The sequence below is a fragment of the Sparus aurata genome, chromosome 14 (genome assembly GCF_900880675.1).
Source record: "Sparus aurata chromosome 14, fSpaAur1.1, whole genome shotgun sequence".
NCBI lineage: Eukaryota > Metazoa > Chordata > Actinopteri > Spariformes > Sparidae > Sparus > Sparus aurata.
The window spans coordinates 9558931-9578879 of record NC_044200.1 but is presented as its reverse complement, the minus strand read 5'-3'; the positions used below and the strand labels follow the sequence as shown (position 1 = coordinate 9578879).

Here is a 19949-nt window from a genome sequence, read left to right as displayed (position 1 = left end):
TTTAAATCACACAAAAAAGAGACAAAAGAAGAACTATTGCCAATATGAGCTACAAATGTATAAACAAGGAACATATCAGCTTGAAATTGCTTGCAGATCCAGGCTCATTATTGTATATTTTCCTAATTTTCCCATCTCCTTTCAATCTCAGGAAACTCAACAGGTAAACATCAGCTTGTTGTGTTCTTTCTTTTCAAGCTCACAATTTCCCCTTAACATTCAATCACACATTAAATAAAAAAAGAAAGGTACCACTCCTCTCCACCAGCAGCTTTTTTGGAACATAATATAAAGCTGGCTTGACATGTTACAATTTGCCTGAAGGACATGACTTGTACTTTATCTTAAATGGAAAAACCTCTGGCGCATCTTTCAACATTGCAGCTGCCCACCTCCCTCCACCTACACATGCTGTGTAACCCAAGGCTGAGGTATCAGGTCACTCTTAGTTATTAAAAGTTCCTCTGGGAAATGTATGAAATCACTTGAGACTCCATTAGAAAGTAAATAACCCGTTTTCAAAAAAGTGTTGCCATCACAAATTAATGCATAGTGACAGAGGGATACAGTATATGTACAGACACTAGTGTATACAGTATATATACAGTGTTTGTGTGATTTGTCAGGATAAGTGTTGCTTTATAGATGTCAGTTTTTACCAAAACTGTACAAAAGAAGTGTTACAGATGAAAAAAAGACCTAAATTGTCACTCCTGTATAAAAACCCCACTTGACAGAAGCCTTATTGATTACATTCATGAGTTACATAAGGAAATGTCCATGTAGAAAGAGCAGGGGGTCCCAACAGGGGGCTTCGGAGGGTCAGACGGGCCATAAATGAAAACATGCTGAGCGACATTTTGAAATCACTGTAATTTGCATGAGGCTGGATATACGGTGCATGGAAACCAGTGTGAGACTATCCGGTGCACAGCTTGATGATAATAAACTAAAGGGTTTAAAAAACCAGCTGCGGACACGGTAAATAATTTTTTAGGCCAATTACAAACATGATTTTGGTGTTCTGACTCAAGTTCTTTGCCCTTTGACAATCGCAGATGAATAAAAATGGTCTAATATTTTCTTTCAGCGGAGTATGTCTCAGATACTTCAAGCTCAAGTGAAAACTCAGGGCTTGCAATGACGAAAGTACTCAAGCAATTTGACAATAACTCTTTCAAAGACGTTCTTGAAAGTCTTTGTCATACCATTTAATGTTCATCTTATTGTTGATTGTGAAATTACAAGTGGTTTAGTTTGCCTACGCAAAGACATACAAATAAAATCCCATTTTGATGAAGGCCAACCGGTCTTCAGTGCGTGTTCACTTCAAGAACACTGCAGAACAAGGGCACATTGAAGAGCGGTAGCATGATTTTATAGATCTGCAAGAGTTTCCTCTCAACTCACTGAAAGGAGTAACTCCTTGATAATCGCACAAGAAATGTTCAATCTTTGTTGGAGTAACGGTAGCAGCGAGGATTGCACTCAAGGACTCCACCATGCGTTGTGAAATGGTCCATCTCGCAATGTTAAAGTAAACCAACTAACAAATGGTAAAAGTCAGTCGAATTCTAACACAAATTATTTATTTATTCAGTGCTGGTGCTCTAGTGAGTAATAACAAACATCACCATGCTAGTCAGGGCTGCAACTAACTATCATTTTCATTGACAATTAATTTGCTTATTGTTTTGACCTGTAATCTGTAAGTGGAAAAAAAAGTGAAAAATACTTTTCACAATTACCCAGAGCCCAAACTGACGTCTTTAAATTCTTCATTTTGTCCAAGCAACAGTCCAAAATCCAAAGACTCTTTAATTACTGTCATAGATGACAAAGAAAATCAACGAATTTGCACATTTAAGAAGTTGGAACCAGCCAATATTTTACATTTTTTTCTTAAAAAATTACTCAAACGATTAATGATTATCAGAATAGTCAGAAATTCGCAATCCTCCAAGTGAAGTTATGTAACAGATTTGGTTCCATTTAGTGCCAAACACTTAAAATTGTAAATTTGAAGTCTGTAGTTTAAACTATAATTCTATAATAATTGCACAGCCATCATGCTAAAAGGATAAAGGTTATTTTCAACGTTCCGATATTGAATATTTTTCTCATTCTGCCTTTGACCTCCATCGTTTCCCAGAAAACATGGCATGTTCCTTCATATAATGAACGTGGGCATTGTAGTTTATTTAAGTTGATCCCCCATATACTGTCCTGGTGCCGTAAATACGAATGCACCAAACGTGTATTAATCCACTGCTGGAAATAGTCCCAAACAAATACATCTTTGACAGCTGTTTGATGAACATTTGTGGAAAAACTATACCGCCCACCTGTTTTTTGGAAGGCAGTCCATCTGTCTGTCTGCTCGTCCATCTGTCCATCCCAATCTTGTGAACAAGATATCTCAGGAACGCCTTGGGGAAAATTCCTTTAAATTAGATGCAAGTGTTCACTTGGACTCAAGGATGAACACATTCGATTTCTGTGGCCAAAGATCAAGTGACTATGACCGCACAAATCACAATTTTGGCTGTAACCAAAAATGTATACAAAAATTACAATAAAATGTCATGAAGTTATGACAGCTAATACCCAAAAGGTCAGAGGTCAACTTCCCTGTGACAGCATAATATTCAGTTAAATATGTTCTGCCCGTTATTCAGCGCCGGGGTCAAAAACAAACATCCTGAATGGTTCACGGAGGCTTACAACCGCGAGGCAGTAATTGTAGTATAAAAATGAAAGTATGTATTTTTAACCAGTTTATAAAGATCTACAGTCAGTAGGAATGGCTGGGCGCGAGGAGCTGAGAGCCTAAAGACGGAGTAGGGAAGTCTGAAAATACTGAGGCACTGACCATAAACTACAATTCAAGTCCAGGCATGGGAGCTTTGTTGCGTGTCATTTCCCGTCTCAATTCCCCTCCTTTCTGTCATCTTTCTTCTATCAACTCTCTAAGAAAGACCTAAATTAGTTGTGTCAATCATTCATCCAGTGTGAAACAGTGTGTGACTTTTATTTCTAAAAGTAATGTCTCAAATAATGGCGATAATGTAAAAGTGTCTCTTACATCTTGGCACATGATCTCTGCTTCTGAGTGTATCTTTTGCCGCCAGGGTGTAATTTATGATTTCATCAATGTAGCCATCAATATCACTGTCAAGCTTATGGTAATGTCATATTAAGATATCAAAGTCCTCACTGCCAAGGTTCAGATTTAGAGTCATGAACTCATTTATGGCCTCGTCACCGAGCTGTCACGCACGCAAATGTTCTCTGACACGTTCCTGTTGTAATGGTTTTAGCTATTATGGTCTGGAAAGGGAATGTCAATGTAACCCTGACACATTGACAGTTTATATTGATGAGATTGATTTAGATAGATTAGTGGATGGGGAAAAAAAACACGAGGTTTCGCAAAGACACTTTCGCGAGTGCAGCTATAAATACATTCATTCAAATGGGGGAAAAAAATATTCTTTTTTTTTTTCGGGGGCAGCTCTGAAAAGCGTCTAGACTCCATTGTTGTCACCGAGATAAAGGAGATTTCAGTGCCAAGATGATCCCGGTGGCGTGGAGGAAAAACGCAGATAAAAACTGGGCCTTCTCCCGCTGAGGACATGCCTTGTGACAGTCTGTGCTCTCTCCTCTGAATATGCCAACAGGCTAATGCGGTTGAGCAACTTGAGGGGGAATTGAGAGTCAAATGGCATATGTCGCCGTTTTTTTTTTTTGTTTTTTTTTTAACGCTCAGCAAAATATAGCAGGTAGAGCAGCGCCTGTCGGGGGCAACTGTGAAGTGTTCGGGTGTGATTACGAAGCAAAGCCCCGGATAAGCGATATTCATAGAATACGCAGGAGCAAGTCAGAGAGAAGGGAGCTCATCGTCGCACTCATCTGTGTGTGTCCACCGCCGAATGACAAGCCTGATCTCTCCGCTGTCACGCCTCCGTGAGCCAACTCAAAAACATCACTAGTAGGATTTCACTCTCCCCTCTGTTACCCCCCCCCCCCACCCCCCCCCCCCACCCCACCCTTCTCGCTCTCCATCTTCTATCGGCGGCAGCCGGTCCATTTCACCACTTGAAGATGATCAAAGTGTGGGGCAGATAGGTCTGAGAATTATGCCATGTGGCACAGAAAGAGAGATAGAGCCTTATTACCTCTCAAGTTGAAAGATTTAATATCAAACTCCAACATTTCTCCCAAGGCAGGGGGGTGCCTCTTACACTTCATTTGTTGGCTGAAGAGAGCCGATAATAGCCCAGGAGCCTGGAGCTACCCGATTAGTTAACTTTACGACTGAGACGTCTCCTCTCTTCCACCTAATAAAATCATTCAGCCGGATTCTTCTTACTTGGTCGCAGCTCTGAAAGACTTGTAACTCTACCGAAGGACCGAATCTTTTATGTCTGATTTCAACTACGGATAAAAGATTCAAACATCCGTTTTACAGCTTTTCCTGCCGACAGAGTCAACAGGCCTGCACAGTCTGATCCGACTACGGTCGACGGCAACACGTAAAACTTTAAAGACACGCTGCATATCTTACTTACGATGAAGATATTAATGACACCATCCGCGATTTCTCTGTCTGTAATAAGCCCCAATAAAACAGGAAACTTGTATTGATATAAATGTGATGATTTATCAGAATGTCTGCACACGTCTCTGTGTGGCCTAACCAAACGCCACTCTAAATCGAATTAAAGAGTAATTTGAGAAAAAGGCAGGAGATTAATTCAAGCATGTGATTGTCTTCCTGTCCTGTCGCCATGACGGTTGACTTATCCCTGCAGAAACAAACATGTTAAAAGGATGAATCGCAACCATGACACAGTTGTACAGTCCTTTGTAGGACTTTGTAGGGAAGCTGCAGCCAAAGTTTTGCGTTTCATGCCACTCAGGGACGCCAAGCAATCCATGTTAGTGTAATGTCTCCAGTTAACGACCTAATTGGTACTAACCGGTCCTGCTTTTAAAGGGGCTCTGTGGTACTTCTGTGTTGTGCTGGAGGCCAGTTATTTGTTTAAGGTATTAAAATCTGACCCAAGTCCTTCCCAAAGAAATCCACAGTCAAGCAGCACTTAAACAAATTGCCCACAGGCTTGTGTAGGCAACTGCGAGAGAATATGGAATGTCTCGATTTTCACGTTACATTCCAATCCGCTCACATACGGCCGATAAAAAGTGATTAATATACGTAAATTGCTACAAACATAGAGCCCCTTTAATTTGCTCATAAATCAAAGTACTCTACAGACTAAGGACATTCCCATCAGTTTAGTGCTAATTAGCAAATCTGAGCAACCTAACTAGCATGCTGAACTAAGATGGTGAACACGATAAATATAATACCTGCCTCACATCGCCCTGTTAGCATTGTAGCTCTGGGCATGTTGGTGTGCTAATGTTAGCTTTTAGCTCAAAGCAGCGCGACGTTCGATGGCGCAGAGCTGTTAGCACGTCTGCGGACGTTTCGGCCCGGTCCACACAAACAATACACCGGTATTTTTGGATCTGTTTATCTCAGTTGCTGCTAAATTACCTTTTTTGTTTGCTAATTCAGACATTGTCTCTTTTCCATCATTGTGTTATCAATGTACATTTGTGTCTAAATATAAATACTAAATATTCTATATTCTAAATACTCCGATATCTTAACACATACTCCCACTTCACATTTGATGATGATGCTACATACTCTGATCAGGCCCAGTTTGAAAGTGAACATGGGTGTCTCTTTCAGTGTTTTTTTTTTCTGCGTGTGTGAACAGGGCTTTAGTCTTGTCTGTGTCTGGATTCCTGTGTGGCTGCAGGTATTGGCAAAAATGTTTTCCAGGAAGTGTTAAAACTGCTACGTGATCTTTCAAGTTATTCAGGCATCTTAAGCTGCTGTTTTTCTTTAAAACTGACACCTTCCAGATGAGAACCGGTGTCTTTGTTTGTCATCGTGTGGGTCTCTGGGTCAGATTTGGGTTTTAGAGTTTAAACCACAATTACCTTTATGTTGCTACCACAGAGGGAGCGCAAGCACTTCTACGTGTCAGGAAAAAACTGTTGCTTATTACATACCTGAGTTTTAATGTTGTGTTTATTTTTGATGTCAGTGTCATCAACATGCCTATACTGAGACTGAAAGTGCTGACCATCGACCTGTGTCTCTTCCAACAGGGTCCACTGATTGTATCTGTTTTGCCACAGTGGGAACCAATGATCCAGTTACTTCTGCTTTACACATCATTGTGGGTGAGTCCGAGTCATTGTATTGAAATCTCTAAGAATGCATTCAGTGTCGCTGAGGAAGTTGCCGCCTTTTGATTGTTTGTTCCTCGTTCATGTTCGCACGTTATGTTGCGGTAACCAAGCAGGTAGTGACCTCTCACGTCCCGACTGGTCGTGTCTTCACCAGGTGATTCCCAGCCGATGGACGTGTGTTCAGTCCACCACAACGACGTCTTTCTCAGGTTCTCCGTCTCGTTGCTCGGCTACGGTTTCTATGGCGATGTGCTGACAGACAGCGAGAGGAAGAGGTGGCTGGGTCCGGCGAGATATGACCTGTCAGGTATGAGGGCTGTGCTCTTCTAAACTCGACGGACTCTCCAGGCTAAGCCCACCTACACACATAAACCTTTTTTTTTCTTTTTTTTTAACTATTGGCTCGCTGACCCCTGAGCTCCCTGATCTCACTGGTTTATTTGAATTTGAGGTAACATGCAGTTTATCCCTGAGCTTGCTGGTCCTGCTCTGGGGCCAGACTTTGGGGGATTAAAGATATAAATCTAACACAGAAACTCAAGCTTGTAGAGTCAGTGGGACCAACGCCAGCAAGATTTCTGTGCCCACTGCACATCCGCCTTATTATCTACGATATGAAACCGGGATGAATTAAACTGGGATCAACTGCACGCATGAGAATAGTTCTTCACTTAATCTTGTTTATTAAAGCGTGTGGAGAACAAGTTTTACAACCCCAGTTCCCAAAAAGTTAGGATGCTGTTCATACGGGTCCTTTAAATCCCTGAAAGTTTGTGAGTTTCAGTGATAAGAATCGAGGCCTGAAAAGTTCTTGAATATTGACATGGGTCATTGAAAGTGCTTGTTTATTTTTTTTTTTTTTTAATTTATTTATGTTGTTTATTTCGGGCATGTCAATTCATAAACATCACATTTCATCATTGTTCAAATAATACAATACACATGGCCGAAAGGGAAAAGCGGGAGAAGCCAAAGCTTATCAAGTCCCGCCCCCATTACCCACAGGATAAAATCTTCATCCTGATCTTTTCTTGTCATTTGCATTTTACATTTTTTTTTTTTTTTTTTCAACTTCTTTTGTTATGACCTTTGACAAAACATATTACAGCAGTAGCATACAGAGCTGAATTCAAGCTCTAGACAGTACATACAGATTACATGTGTGTCTACTGTTGTGTGCCGATTTACAGGGCTAGTTGAGTTCTTCACAGCTCAGAAGAACTTGTGATAACTCACAGTAGTGTCACAGTGTTCGTACCCAAGTTATCTCACATTGTTGATACACATTATAACAACATCCTGCTATGTACAACTGGCATTGGCCTTGGACCATACAATTTTCTCAGGTTCAACTTATTGTTTGGGTACAGAATGGTATTTGTTATGCTCACATGCCGCCTCAACACAGTGTCTGCACAGTGTCTGTTGATTCGTGCCTCTGACCTTTATCAACCCTCCTGTATTGTTCTGTACTGATCAACGATTGAATGTACATACTTTTTACTAGATTATATCCATCCAGGAAAAAATCTGTGCCTTTGTCTTCATTAATCCATGTTTCCGACACTGCAATGATGGTGAAAGGGGTTTTGAAGTGATTTAGGTATTCCTTGATGTGGCCGAAGTTGGTATATAGACTCCTGCTGTTAAAGTGAATTAGAGACAGTTTCCCGTCCATCTCAGCGCTGTCTCTGTATTGAACTTCAGTATAATACTTGCAGTTCCCAGTCATGTTGAAACAGAAGTGATTATCCGGGTCAATTCCTTCGTTCGGGTCAGATAAGGTATGATTCACATGTTGATTTGTAATGAAGTCCACACTTCCTAGCTCAGCAATCCTTTCAGATATTCCCATCATACTTTCAGTCCGTGTAAGAACCGTTGAACTTTGCTGTGCTGTAGTTATGGAGTGTTCGTGAGCCATATGAATTTGAATGTTCTATGCAACAAAAGAAGTTAAAGTGCGCTTGATATTTTTCTTTAGTTAACAATAGTAAATAAGGCTATGTTTCACTAGCTGCTGTCAAATAAGATTTTGTATAAACTTTGGTAAATTCACCATTACATCACAGAAAACACATTTAAGATGATCAAATAGCATTAGTTACCTCAATTTGAAAGGTTTTGCACGAGTGGGATAGAAGGATGGTTTGATTTGAACTCCACACACCTCAGGCAAAGAGAATCGCCCCTCATCTGAATTCCCGACACTTGCTGCTGCTGATAGAATACAGAAGGCCTCACAGATGTCATTTTATCATAAAAACTCATTAAAATAGAAAGGGAAGTGCGAGCCTTCAGGGGAGATGGTAAGAATCTACCCGACACCTAGAGGGTTAACAGTGGAGCTGGTGTTTGTGTGTCTCTAATCTAAGAACTGTTTCACCCGCAGTTCTATTTGTTTACCGCCGATTCTACTGTACGTGTGTATGAAATAAACATCATGGCTAAAGCACAGAGCTGCGGTACGCTTGGCTGCTAAGTGAGGCCCCTGGGCTTCAAACGCCGCCGTGTGTTATCTGCGCTGTGGCGTTACCCCGAAACTTTGTTTTGTTTGTTTCTTTGTTTTCGCACCCAGTTAAACCCGCGGACTCTGGAGTCTCTGGAGGGAAAAGAGGAGCGTTCCAATTACGTCCGTGTCCCTTTAAGATTTTTTCTTTTTTTTGCTCTTAATTGTGTTGTCAGGTGTAATTAGACTTGAATTAAACACAACAAATGGAACCCATTGGCATGCTTTCTGTGCGTTTCCTTTTGTGTTCCAGGGGTAAAAACCTTTTTGAGTCACAACTACTATGAAGGCACCATCTCTTTCCTGCCTGCTGAGAACAACACGGCAACCCCCAGGGACAAGCTGCAGTGCCGATCCGGGTAAATAAACGCATCGCAGATATCAATTTTTTTTTTCCCGCGGCCTCTTCGGGGGCCATTTTACAATGTGCTAACTTATCTGACGCGCCGCAACAGTCGCCGTGCACCTGCCAAAGCTTAAATGGGGTGGTTTACGTTGTCAGGAAGCCCCGTCTGATTTATTGCCGACTGAGAAGCCTATTCAGTCTTTTTCCCAAAAAAAAAAAAAGGGTTTGACTAAGTGCTTTGGTTTTTTGAGATGCCGGGCGCAGACGTGTGCATTCATTACGGGGGCTGAAAGGAGCTGAAAAAACCCATTAATCTGTAAAACGCCATGTTTCCTGACAACTTATTTTTTACCATAAAGAGCAATATCACCGAGCTACAAAAGAGCTTTCACAGAGCTTTTCAGTCATTTTCAAAAGTGGACCACACTTTGTTGGACCTAATGAATTATTTAGGCTCATCGAGGCATGACTGTCACAGCAACACACCGACGGCTAATGATTGTAAAACGAGGTTATGCTGATGTTTCAGATGCTGCGTCTGTCTGCACCAGCCCTCATCAAAGGACGGCGAGCAGTGGGAGATGTCAGAGGAGAAGGAAAAGTCAGACAAAGGTAGGAGTTTGGGGGGCTTATTGCTCGACATATGTCAAATTAATCACACACACAAAAAAAAAGAAAGCTCGCGTCTCATTCCTCCGCCTCGTTATCTGCTTTGTTTGTCTATTTCAAAAAACGTTTCCAGACTTCAGAGGTGTGTGTGAATAACCGTTTCTAAAGAGCGTGGAAAACAGAACAACACAAAGGGAGATGAGACAATCCCACACCGGCTCTCTTTTTCCCTTGAAGTCGCACTCAAATCAGGGGAGATTTGCATTCCGCGCTACCTCGGCGTAAATAACTCCGTCATCTCGCTCCTTTTTCCAGATTTCACTTTATCTCCATTTTCTGTCGGGGGTTGTTTTGGTTTTTTATTTTCCTCCCGCAGCATGGCAAAATTCTTGATGAGATTCTTGATGAGTTATTGACGAGAAAATATAAACTGATTTTGGTCGTGACACCGCACAACTCCCCGCCGGAGCCTCTGCTGTTTCTTTTTTTGTTTTTTTCCTTTTTGGGTCTTATCGATTCTCAAATCTCTAGCATCCACCTCCATGTCCGCTTAGACGGGTTTACACATCGACGAGGACAGTGTCTGTCCACTCAGACTAGAGCAGCACAGCGTCGCCTCCTTTCCCCCCTCCGTCTGTCCCCCAAGACCACACACACACACACACACACACACACAGATACACACACTTCATTATCTGCAGTCCTCTCAGCAGCACGAACCTCAGGAGGCAGATGAAATACTGACTCCTGTGTGTGTGTGTGTGTGTGTTTACTTTTTCCTCTCTAATTAGCGTCGTGATATTAAAACTCAAGATTTTCCATCTCAGCTACGTGCTGCATCCTATGGAGTGTGTGTGTGTGTGTGTGTGTGTGTGTGTGTGTGTGTGTGTGTGTGTGTGTGTGTGTGTGTGTGTGTGTGTGTGTGTGTGTGTGTGTGTGTGTGTGTGTGTGTGTGTGTGTGTGTGTGTGAGCGCGAGAGGGAGCGTAAACCCATTTTTTACGATGTGTGACAGACTCTCACTAATCAGGAAGAAAATTTGGCTCTGCCGGCTCTGACGGGAGGTTTGCCTCACGCCAGTGCAGCCGTGGGTTTTTTTTTTCTCGTTTGTTTTGTCACGTTTTCCCCTTTTTTTTCCCTTTCCTGGCGAGGGAAATCTCAGACAACTGCTAAATCAATGAGGCACGACACACTCCCTCTCTCTGCAAATGAGCCAGCCTCTCTCTTCCGTAAAAGCAAACACTCATTTGGAAACGTTTCTCCTAAATGGAGAGCCTACAGTCCACAGTTGGATCTGTTGTCGTTCTTGATTCTTTCGCTTTTAATCGCTGCTTCCCAATTAGGATGTCGTTGTTTTTCCGTGTAGCCTCGGCGGGCTGGTTATGGTTGGATCGCGTCATCACCTCCGTAAAGTTTGTTTTTGCGAAATGAGGGGGAAAGGTAATGAATCGTTTTTTGCTTCCACGAGATCACATCGTTTTCCCTCCGAGGTTTGGACGTCTCTGATCACTTTTTTTTTCTTCCCCCCACCGCTCACTCCACGCGACTATCGCCCCGGTGACGGGCGCCATCCGTCCCGTGGGGCGTGATTCTGCGTCTTTGATACGCCGTCACTTGTAAACAGACGCCGGGGGGGGGGGGGGGGACGCAGCGGTGATTTGTGAAGTGCAACCGTCGCGTCTGTTGTTTTGGAGATTCGCGTTTTAATCGTAACAGGCAAACAACAGGTTAATCCAATCACTCCTCTATCTGTATGACCTCCTCTCTGGTTCTTGCCGACCCTTCTCTGGCTGAGCTTAATTGCATTTTAAAAGACACAAGACACCCAGCTTCTCCGACAAGGGTTGTTGACACGTGTTGCTTTCAGCATCAGAGCTTTCTGTCGTGGCTCAATCGTCAGGGTGAAGCCGCTCTGAGAATTCCTGCCAAGACATCTGGGTGTTAATGGACCCTCGCCACGACACTGCCGTTGTGCAGCGGGCCAGGGGACTTAACCTTAAGGACTCGCAGAATACACGATAATATCACTTCAGACCCAAAATTCCCAGTGGTGCGCCGGTTATTTGTTTTACTCCAACGTCAGCACTCGTAGAGAGAGGAGGAAAAAAAAAAAGAAAGCTGAAGAGAATAAGACGTTCGGCTCACACTCCTTATCTGCCTCGTATAAGCGAGGAGCTCAAAGCTGGCAGAATACTCCAAACAAAATTAAAACATGCTGCGGTTTTTTGTTTTTTTTCGCGAAATCGGCTGTGGAAGCGCCGGCAATTAAATTACAGAGCGGCACGTTCGCTGCGGCTCGAGGTCTGTTCACTTTAAAAGTGTCAATGTCAGATAGAGGACATTTAACACCGCGGTGGAGGGAGGAGGAGAGGGAACGGTCCACACAGCAAGTTGAAAAGAGAAAGCAGTCACACAATAATTGCAGGTGATTGCGTGTGATTGCGCAGCACTTTATTTTTTGCTTGCAAACTCGACATTTCGCCCGCACGAACATGCCAAATTGGATTGTGCTCAGAGTGTTGTTGAATGAAAGTGAGTTCTGCCAGCGAGTAGCCCCCACTTCATTTGTTTCAAGTATGCAAACTTTTACCTCTCTTGTGTGGTTCACTCATGCCGCCTGAGAACAACGCATTTAAAAGTCGGGCAGACAAATATAACATTTACATTCAGCAGACGCCTTTTTGTCCAAAGCCCCTTACAGTAATTCATACATACATTCACACACCGATGGCGGTGGCTCCCATGCAAGGTGCCGACCAGCACATCCGGAGCAGTTTTGGGGTTCAGGTCACTCCGACATGCAGACGGGGGAATCGAACCAGCGGCCTTCTGATAACGAGACCAAAAAAGGACTACAAAAACCAAAATGAACACAAGTTTATAAGCTGCTACTACTACTAATCATACAGATGATAGTGAGATAAATCAGAAAAAAGATGACATCAGGTTAGTACGATGATGCAGATCTATATATATACAGACATAACATATACTGTGTGCGCATAAACATAGCTACAAGTTAAGTTTTTAAAGATTTAAGGCAGTGTTTCTCAAACTTGCTCACTTTAAAAACCCCATCAGTCACCTAAATAAGACCAGGGGTGCTCATTTGATAAGATTTTCATTTTTAGAAATGCCATAGCATGTTATAGCAAGTGAAAGTGAAGACCGAAATAGTCAAATATTATGTAATTCCTTTCTATTCTTGGGACCCTGCATCCCAGGACCACACTTTGAGAGCCACCGATTAAAGGAAACAGCTGCCGATGTAAAAGCCATTCATAAGAGAGTTCTAAGGTGTACATACAAATCCCAGGTCTGTAACAGTTTGTCAGATGTAATGTAGGTGCCATCTACGCACTCAGCTCATCACCTCATAACGATGTTGTGTGCTGAAAACATGCATGTGGAAGAAAACACATTCTGATGAGCGTGATATTTTGATTATTTTTATACACTAAACAATGAATCAATTAATTGTTGTGGTAAAAAATCATCTTTAACTGCAGCTCTGCAGCCTTGGTTACTTTTTGTGTACAGCGTACTAAACAGGAAGGTTTTAAATGTCGGAGTTTGAGAGTGCTGCCTTTTGTGCTTTGGTAACGGCATCGCTTCCAGTAATGGGAACAGGATTAACAAGTTTGCTAAAGGCTGGTTCTGTAATTGGCTTGGTTCGTTTTTTAATAGTCTAAACATGCGTTGAGTGAACACTTTGTCAAAATGCTCCAGAGAACAATTCAGAGGTACTACAACAACACACACGGGTCGTTCCTCAGCTAGATTTAAACGTGCACCGACAATGTTTTTGAGAACTTTATCACGAAATAGCCATTGGAATGAAGGCTTTTTTGCGAGAATGGTGCCTCTGATCTTTCTTTTTTTTCAACTTCTGTATACCCTAACAGCTAAAAAGAAAAAAAAGTGTATGTGTGGCTGTTTCAGATGGCAGCGGTGGTTGGAGCGCGATACGCGGGAAGTTCATCGCCATCAACGCGGCCAGCATGAGCTGCGCGTGTCCCCGGAGTCCTAAAGGCCTGTCGCCCTCCGCCCACCTCGCCGACGGCACCACAGACCTCATCCTGGTCAGGAAGTGCTCCCGTCTGGACTTCTTCAGGCACCTTCTCCGACACACCAACAAGGACGACCAGGTGGGACTGAGGGAGTAAAAGTGTGTCGTCTTTTCAGCAGTGATGTGCACAAGGGGGGGGCAGTCGCCCCCCCCTCATGGCCCAATTGTTGAAAAACGCGCGCTAAAGTGCCCTCCTGAGAGCCAAAACATGCGCTAAAGTGCCCTCTTGGGAGCCAAAACGCGCACTAAAGTGTCCTCTTGGGAGCCAAAACGCGCACTAAAGTGTCCTCTTGGGAGCCAAAACGCGCGCTAAAGTGCCCTTCTTTTCGCCCCTGCCCTTCAAAAAGTCTGCGCACGCCACTGGTCTTCAGCGTCCCTGCGTATGATTTAACTTCAGGGCACTTTTCCGAGGCATTACGAAGACATTACTCAATTTATGTTTTTTTTCCCTCTAAAGTAAGTGTGCATAAACAATCTGAGTCACGCTGCGCAGAACATTTCAGAAACGAAATGAGCTCGGGAAACTGATGTGATTTGGATGCGGCGGGGGTGAGAAAAACATCCTTTTCAAATAGCGAAGGCATCTCCAAAAACACAGCAAAACTTTTAAGACGGCTGCATCCTTCCCGCGTAAGCCTCCCGTCAATCACTCGGCAGCCGAGTTCTGCTCTCAACATCAGGAGCCGCTCGATGTGCGCGCAGATAAATTGAGAGGGTGTTAAGTCTGTAAACGAGCGAGCAGAAGGCAGAAGTCCCCCCCCCCCACTTGCTGCGCTAGCACCTCCGTTTGCTGACTCGGCTCAATTTCCCAACTATGGTTCACTTTAGTTCAAATGCCTCAGCCCTTGTGCCTTCCCACGTATCATAAATAACCTCCACCCAGGTCCAGAGAGGCACTGATAATCGCTGCATCAGGTATATGCTGTATGGGAGAGCAGGCTGATAGCAGACTAATGCCCTCTCAGGATAGCACCAGTATTGCCAGGGGAAGTCTGGTGATTAGTATTTATTACCTCAGGAAGGACCTCGGGAAGTTTATCCCATTTAGAAGGATCTTGTAAGTAATTTCATCTACAGAGGCTGCCTTGATAACATTGCAATATGGGTTTCGAGCTAACCCTGACATCCTGAGGTGAGTTCCACCTCCGCGATCGACATTTTGACTTGTTACCCCTTGTAATGAGACTCAATCAGATTAAGAAATTATTTATTTTCAGCTTTAACCTTAATAGGATGGAGCAGCAGGAAATGCAAACGGTTTAATTTCCAAGAGGGGAGAAAGAGAGAAAACAGCGCCGAAGCCGCTGCAATTACTGTGAAATTTAGCAACTCGAGGAAAAAAAGATTTTGCTGCCTTGTGTGACATGGAGCGTGTCCCCGGAATGCCACGCTCTCAATACAGTATTTCACATCCAGATGACTGAATGAAATTACCTTATGTGTGGGGCTAAATCTAATTACCGACATTCCCTGGTGATGCTAATGCAGAGAGGCCTGAAAAAATGGTCTTATGACAGAGAATTTCCACAATAAACTCAAATCTAGCACTGAGAACAGCCAGCAAGATGTTGGTGTACAGTTTGGATTTCAGGGATGTTCAGTGTTAAGTCTCCACAACTGTTAGAGGGATTACCAATTACAGATGGCATTTTGCACAGCTGATTCTGATTTATTTCCCTCTCAAAAGCAACACAGCAGGCAACATCGGCCTTAGCTGTGCTTTCTGAATAGTACTGGTTAGCAAGCATTGATGGTGAACATGGTAAACGTCATACCTGCTTAACAACAGCATTCTAACATGCTCATCATTTTTAGTAGTGGAGCACCAGCCGGTCATCATCGGAAAATGACCACGTCTGTCGACAGTGATTTATTCATCTTTCTTGTTAGGCGCTGACCTCTAGTGGCCGTAGTGATTATAACAGCAGCAAAGGTGGAAGTCAGGTTAATGGGGTGTGAAGCATCAAAGTCAGCTTAGGACGGAGGTCGGTGATGGATGGTCGGGTTAAACGAGCACAGGACTCACTTAGGAAACCACCGTTTGTGCCCGCTGTGTAAACCAGAAGTCGATGGTGTCAGGTAAAGTGACAGCACACATCGCCCTCGCGACTTTTTTGCTCTTTGTAGGTCTGTCGGCGCTTTAGAGGGCTAACGAGTATCTTGCTCATTAGCAAGCATTTTGTTATTTTTTATGTCAGTAGCTAGTCTCGCGTTGCCTGGCATCCCACAATGCCTTGCACATTGATTGACTTTGAAACAAACTTTTGCACCACCTCATGCAGCCTTCAGCGCGTCTTTACCATAATTCTTGTCTCGCCTTCGGTCGTCCAGAAGTCAGATCTCCCCGACGGAGAAAAAACAAAAGATATCTCATTAACCGTTGTCTTATGACCTCAGATTCTGTGCTGACAAGACATAATGTGGTGCGTCTCTAGCTGGAGGCTGTCTCTGCTGCTTTACTTGCAACACATAAAGGTAGACAAGCAGTCGTATGAGTGGGGTGAGAGGGACTTTGCATCAGAGTTCACTTAATATCAGCATCACTGTCCAGCCAAGCGGAGAGAAACAAGGAGTGAGAAGCCGCTAAGCGTATTCATGGCCTTGTCAGAAAGCCTTTTAGGCAGACCGTCCGGCATGAATGCAAAGCGGCTGCAGTCATAAAGTGGGTCTGATGCGAAATAAATGGCTGTCACTCGGCTTTTTGGGATGAGAGAGGGCAAGAAACGGCGAGGAGGGAGAGAGAAAGGGGGTGAAAGGAAAAAGAGGAGAAGAAACGAGAGGGGAAAAGAGGGAGAGTGGCACCCCGTGAAGTTGGAGAAAGTAGTGTGCCGGACGGAGCTGAACCTTTCCGCGACACTGACTGAGATGAAAGGAGATTTTGACAATATAATTTCTTTTCATCTCTCTCTTTCTTCTCCTCACCACTCCTCTGCAGTTTACATACTGTAGTTTTTATGCACCTCCATTTTATCTGACCTCCCCTCTGCCTCCCTTTTTGTTTGGCAGTCGATCAGCCGTTTTCCACTCTCTTCTTTTTTTTTGTAAAATCGAAAGGGAGAATAACCCTCGGTGTAGTTTTTGCTTTTCATTATAAAATCAGCAGGAGTCCATTAAATGAGAATGGAGGAGAAATTAACGTTTTACCTCTCTCACCAGGAGCCTGTAAACTTAAAAAAAAAAAAGAATTACATGCCTGGTATTGTGTTATCACCCACTAAAATCATCATATCTTAGAGAAATATGCCACTGCTCGTTTTCAGTGAGTGGTGTTTTGTTTATGAAATTAGGTGCTTTATGCTCCATTTGAGACGTGAGATGCTCAAAAAGTTTATGTTGCTTCGTAAAAAGGGAGCCTGGGCTGTGGAGGAACCTGAGTTGAACCGCTGTCAATTTAAACACCAAAGACTCATTTTGGTGACAGTTGATTATTGATACTGATTTAGTGCGATACAGAGTCTACTGAGTCTGATATTTGATCAGGCTTGATTGAAATAAAAGGTGCAATGTGTAACAATTGGAGCATATCACCAGAGTAACTGCTAACTGCTGCTAATTTTTGCTGCCGTTCGCCAGTTAGCTCAGTTAGCCGTGCAGCTAATGGTTCAGAGTTCGGGGATCAGGGCTGTGTTGATGTTTATACCAATGGTAGGATTTTAGCACCGGCTGGTTAGCATGCTAGCTTAAGTAGAAACCTCTGCATCACAACAACATAGACATCATGATATCAAAACTGCTACTCCTTCACATCCTGTCAATAATTTCATTTTTAAAGAATTTCCACAAAAATCTTTACATATTGTTCTTTTAAAGGGGATTGTTTGGCCCTCGTGGAGGTATGCGCTCTACCGAGGGTCATTCCAGTTCAGTTTTGAATTGTCTGAGCCACACTAGCGCCATATTGGTCGGTCGGTTCTGGTTCTTGGTGGTTCAGACAACAACTTTTGATGATGAATGATTTCCCCTCTTGCTGAGGCGCTAAAAGTTAGCTCACCAGTTTGTGTTCTGTGTAATGTTTGTTCATTGCTTTTCACACTCTTGATTGAAGCAAACTGGAAATGTGGACAACAGGGTAGTCATGTAAATGGGTGTGAAAGAACTTGAAAAAGCCCCTTCGAACAACAGCTCCTCACAAAACCTCATCTGGCCATGCTAAACAAAGATGGACCCCTGTGTTCCCTCTCATCCTGCTGCGCTGCTCATTTTCAAATGAAACCCTTCAAGTGATTCTGGGAGCGCGGCGGTCTTAACCTCCGCGCCATCTGTGGGCACATCTGTTCCGTCATCCGTCCATCCATCCATCTCTCCTCCTCCTCTTCCTCTTCTTTCATCTATTTCTCATCCATCTCTGCTTCCCTCCCCAGTTTGACCACTCGTTCGTGGAGGTCCACCGGGTGAGGAAGTTTCGCTTCCAGCCGCGGCACCGTGAGCTACTTTCACTGGAAGACCTGAGCGAGAGTCCAAAGAAGACAGGCTTCAGTCCCATATGCTCCGCCCGAACAACCTGCAACTATAGCACCGCCCACAGCAGCTGGACCTGCGACGGGGAGCTCCTGCCTCACACTGCCATCCAAGTCAGGTAACGGGATCGCCAGTGAATGTACAATACAGCTCCAAACTCAACGTGGTGGTTATTTCAAGCAACCTCATCCTTTTCTCTGTCCTTTTAGAGATGAAGAAAGTCAAACTGGGGTGCAGTTAAACATATCTGAAATAATTTGGAACCATACGTGGTGAAAACAATTAATTGCGTTGTGATGAGCGTATTAGACACATATACATAAGTGGTGTTTAAATGCTCTAACCCTGATCGCTTTAACTGCTGAAGGCAGCCATAGTTCAATCGCTGTTCCGAGTGCCAGTTTATTTAGCATTTTATGAAGCCTGTGAGGGACAGTGTAACTTTCTGTGGCAGTGAAGACGGGCAGGATCACTCTCAGCATAAATGAAGGCTGGTAAATGGCTTTGAATTGGTGCATAATATTGCAAAGGCTGTATAATGGAAAAAGCACTGAAATACATGCAGAGCTTCTGCTGTATTGCATCAGCGCAGTGCTGGAAGTCACAGTTAAGTCTGTTCTTCTTCTAGGTATTACAGAAATAATCACCTCTTTAAATTGCTTTAAAATGTTCCTTAGTATCGAGGCTAAATAGGAAAAAAAAATCATGTTCTGCATTCACAGTGCACTGAAGTTAAACTCACACATAATATTTTCAGCCACGCTGTCGCTTTATAAATATTATTTTACTGTTCATTGGTCAGTCACTGTACGCCCTTCTGGTGTGCACCTTGGGACTTTATTTCAGAAATAAATTGTACAGAAGTCACCGACGAGAGACAACTACATTTTTGTTGAATTTCGCCATGAATTAGACATGATGTTTGGTTTTTTGGTTTCTTTTTGTATGTATTTGATGGCCTTTTCGTGGCTTTTACTGATAAGACAGACAGCACTGAGAGGTGACAGGAAACAGGGAGAGAGAGAGGTGGGATGACATGCAGCAAAGGGCCACAGGTTGGACTAGAACCCCGGACAAAGCCTCTGTTCTGGGGCCCTCGTATGAAGTTTGTTAACATAAAAGATCATTTTGCAGGTCAAGAAAGTTTCAGTTTGTTGTAAAGATAGTGAAATACCATTGATTTATGTGTGAAACCACTCAGTGAACTACACTCACTCAATACATGTCACCAGCACCAACGTGGCCATCACCTCAGCACAGAAACAGTGTGAAAAAAGACAAGTCAGGCCATACTGACAATTGCAAGAGTTAGTCAGTTTGTGAGCTAATCTATCAGATGGGCCTGACAGGGTTTGTGTGGTTTTGTTGAGCATTATATAAGGCATCTGTAGTCTTTCCAATTATGTATTTCCACAGTCTCATAGTTTAAAGACAAGCTGCAACTTTCTGGAGCTTAAAATGTATCTTTTATATTGTATTTTTTTATTTATCACAGGATCAAAAAAAAGGTGTCTCTCGCCATTCACTAGCGTATGTGTGTTGTAGTAATCGGGAAATGTTAGCATGCACACACGCTAAACTCAAATGGTGAATATGGCAAACGCGTATGTTTAACAGCCCTGTAGCATTGTCAGCGTCAATATTAGCATGCTTGCGTTAACAGTTGGCCTTAAGTACAGTCCAACAG

General features: G+C 43.2%; 1 protein-coding gene across 1 annotated transcript in view; it reads left to right on the top strand.

Moving 5' to 3' along the window:
• The window catches only part of cerk (ceramide kinase), a 46418-nt gene that overhangs the window by 22621 nt on the left and 3848 nt on the right, over positions 1 to 19949 (top strand). The window contains exons 7-12 of the mRNA XM_030440064.1: positions 6190 to 6264; positions 6428 to 6580; positions 9036 to 9141; positions 9658 to 9740; positions 13678 to 13883; positions 18166 to 18380. Of these exons, the coding sequence (XP_030295924.1) occupies positions 6190 to 6264; positions 6428 to 6580; positions 9036 to 9141; positions 9658 to 9740; positions 13678 to 13883; positions 18166 to 18380 (838 nt within the window). The remainder of the gene's footprint in view (positions 1 to 6189; positions 6265 to 6427; positions 6581 to 9035; positions 9142 to 9657; positions 9741 to 13677; positions 13884 to 18165; positions 18381 to 19949) is intronic.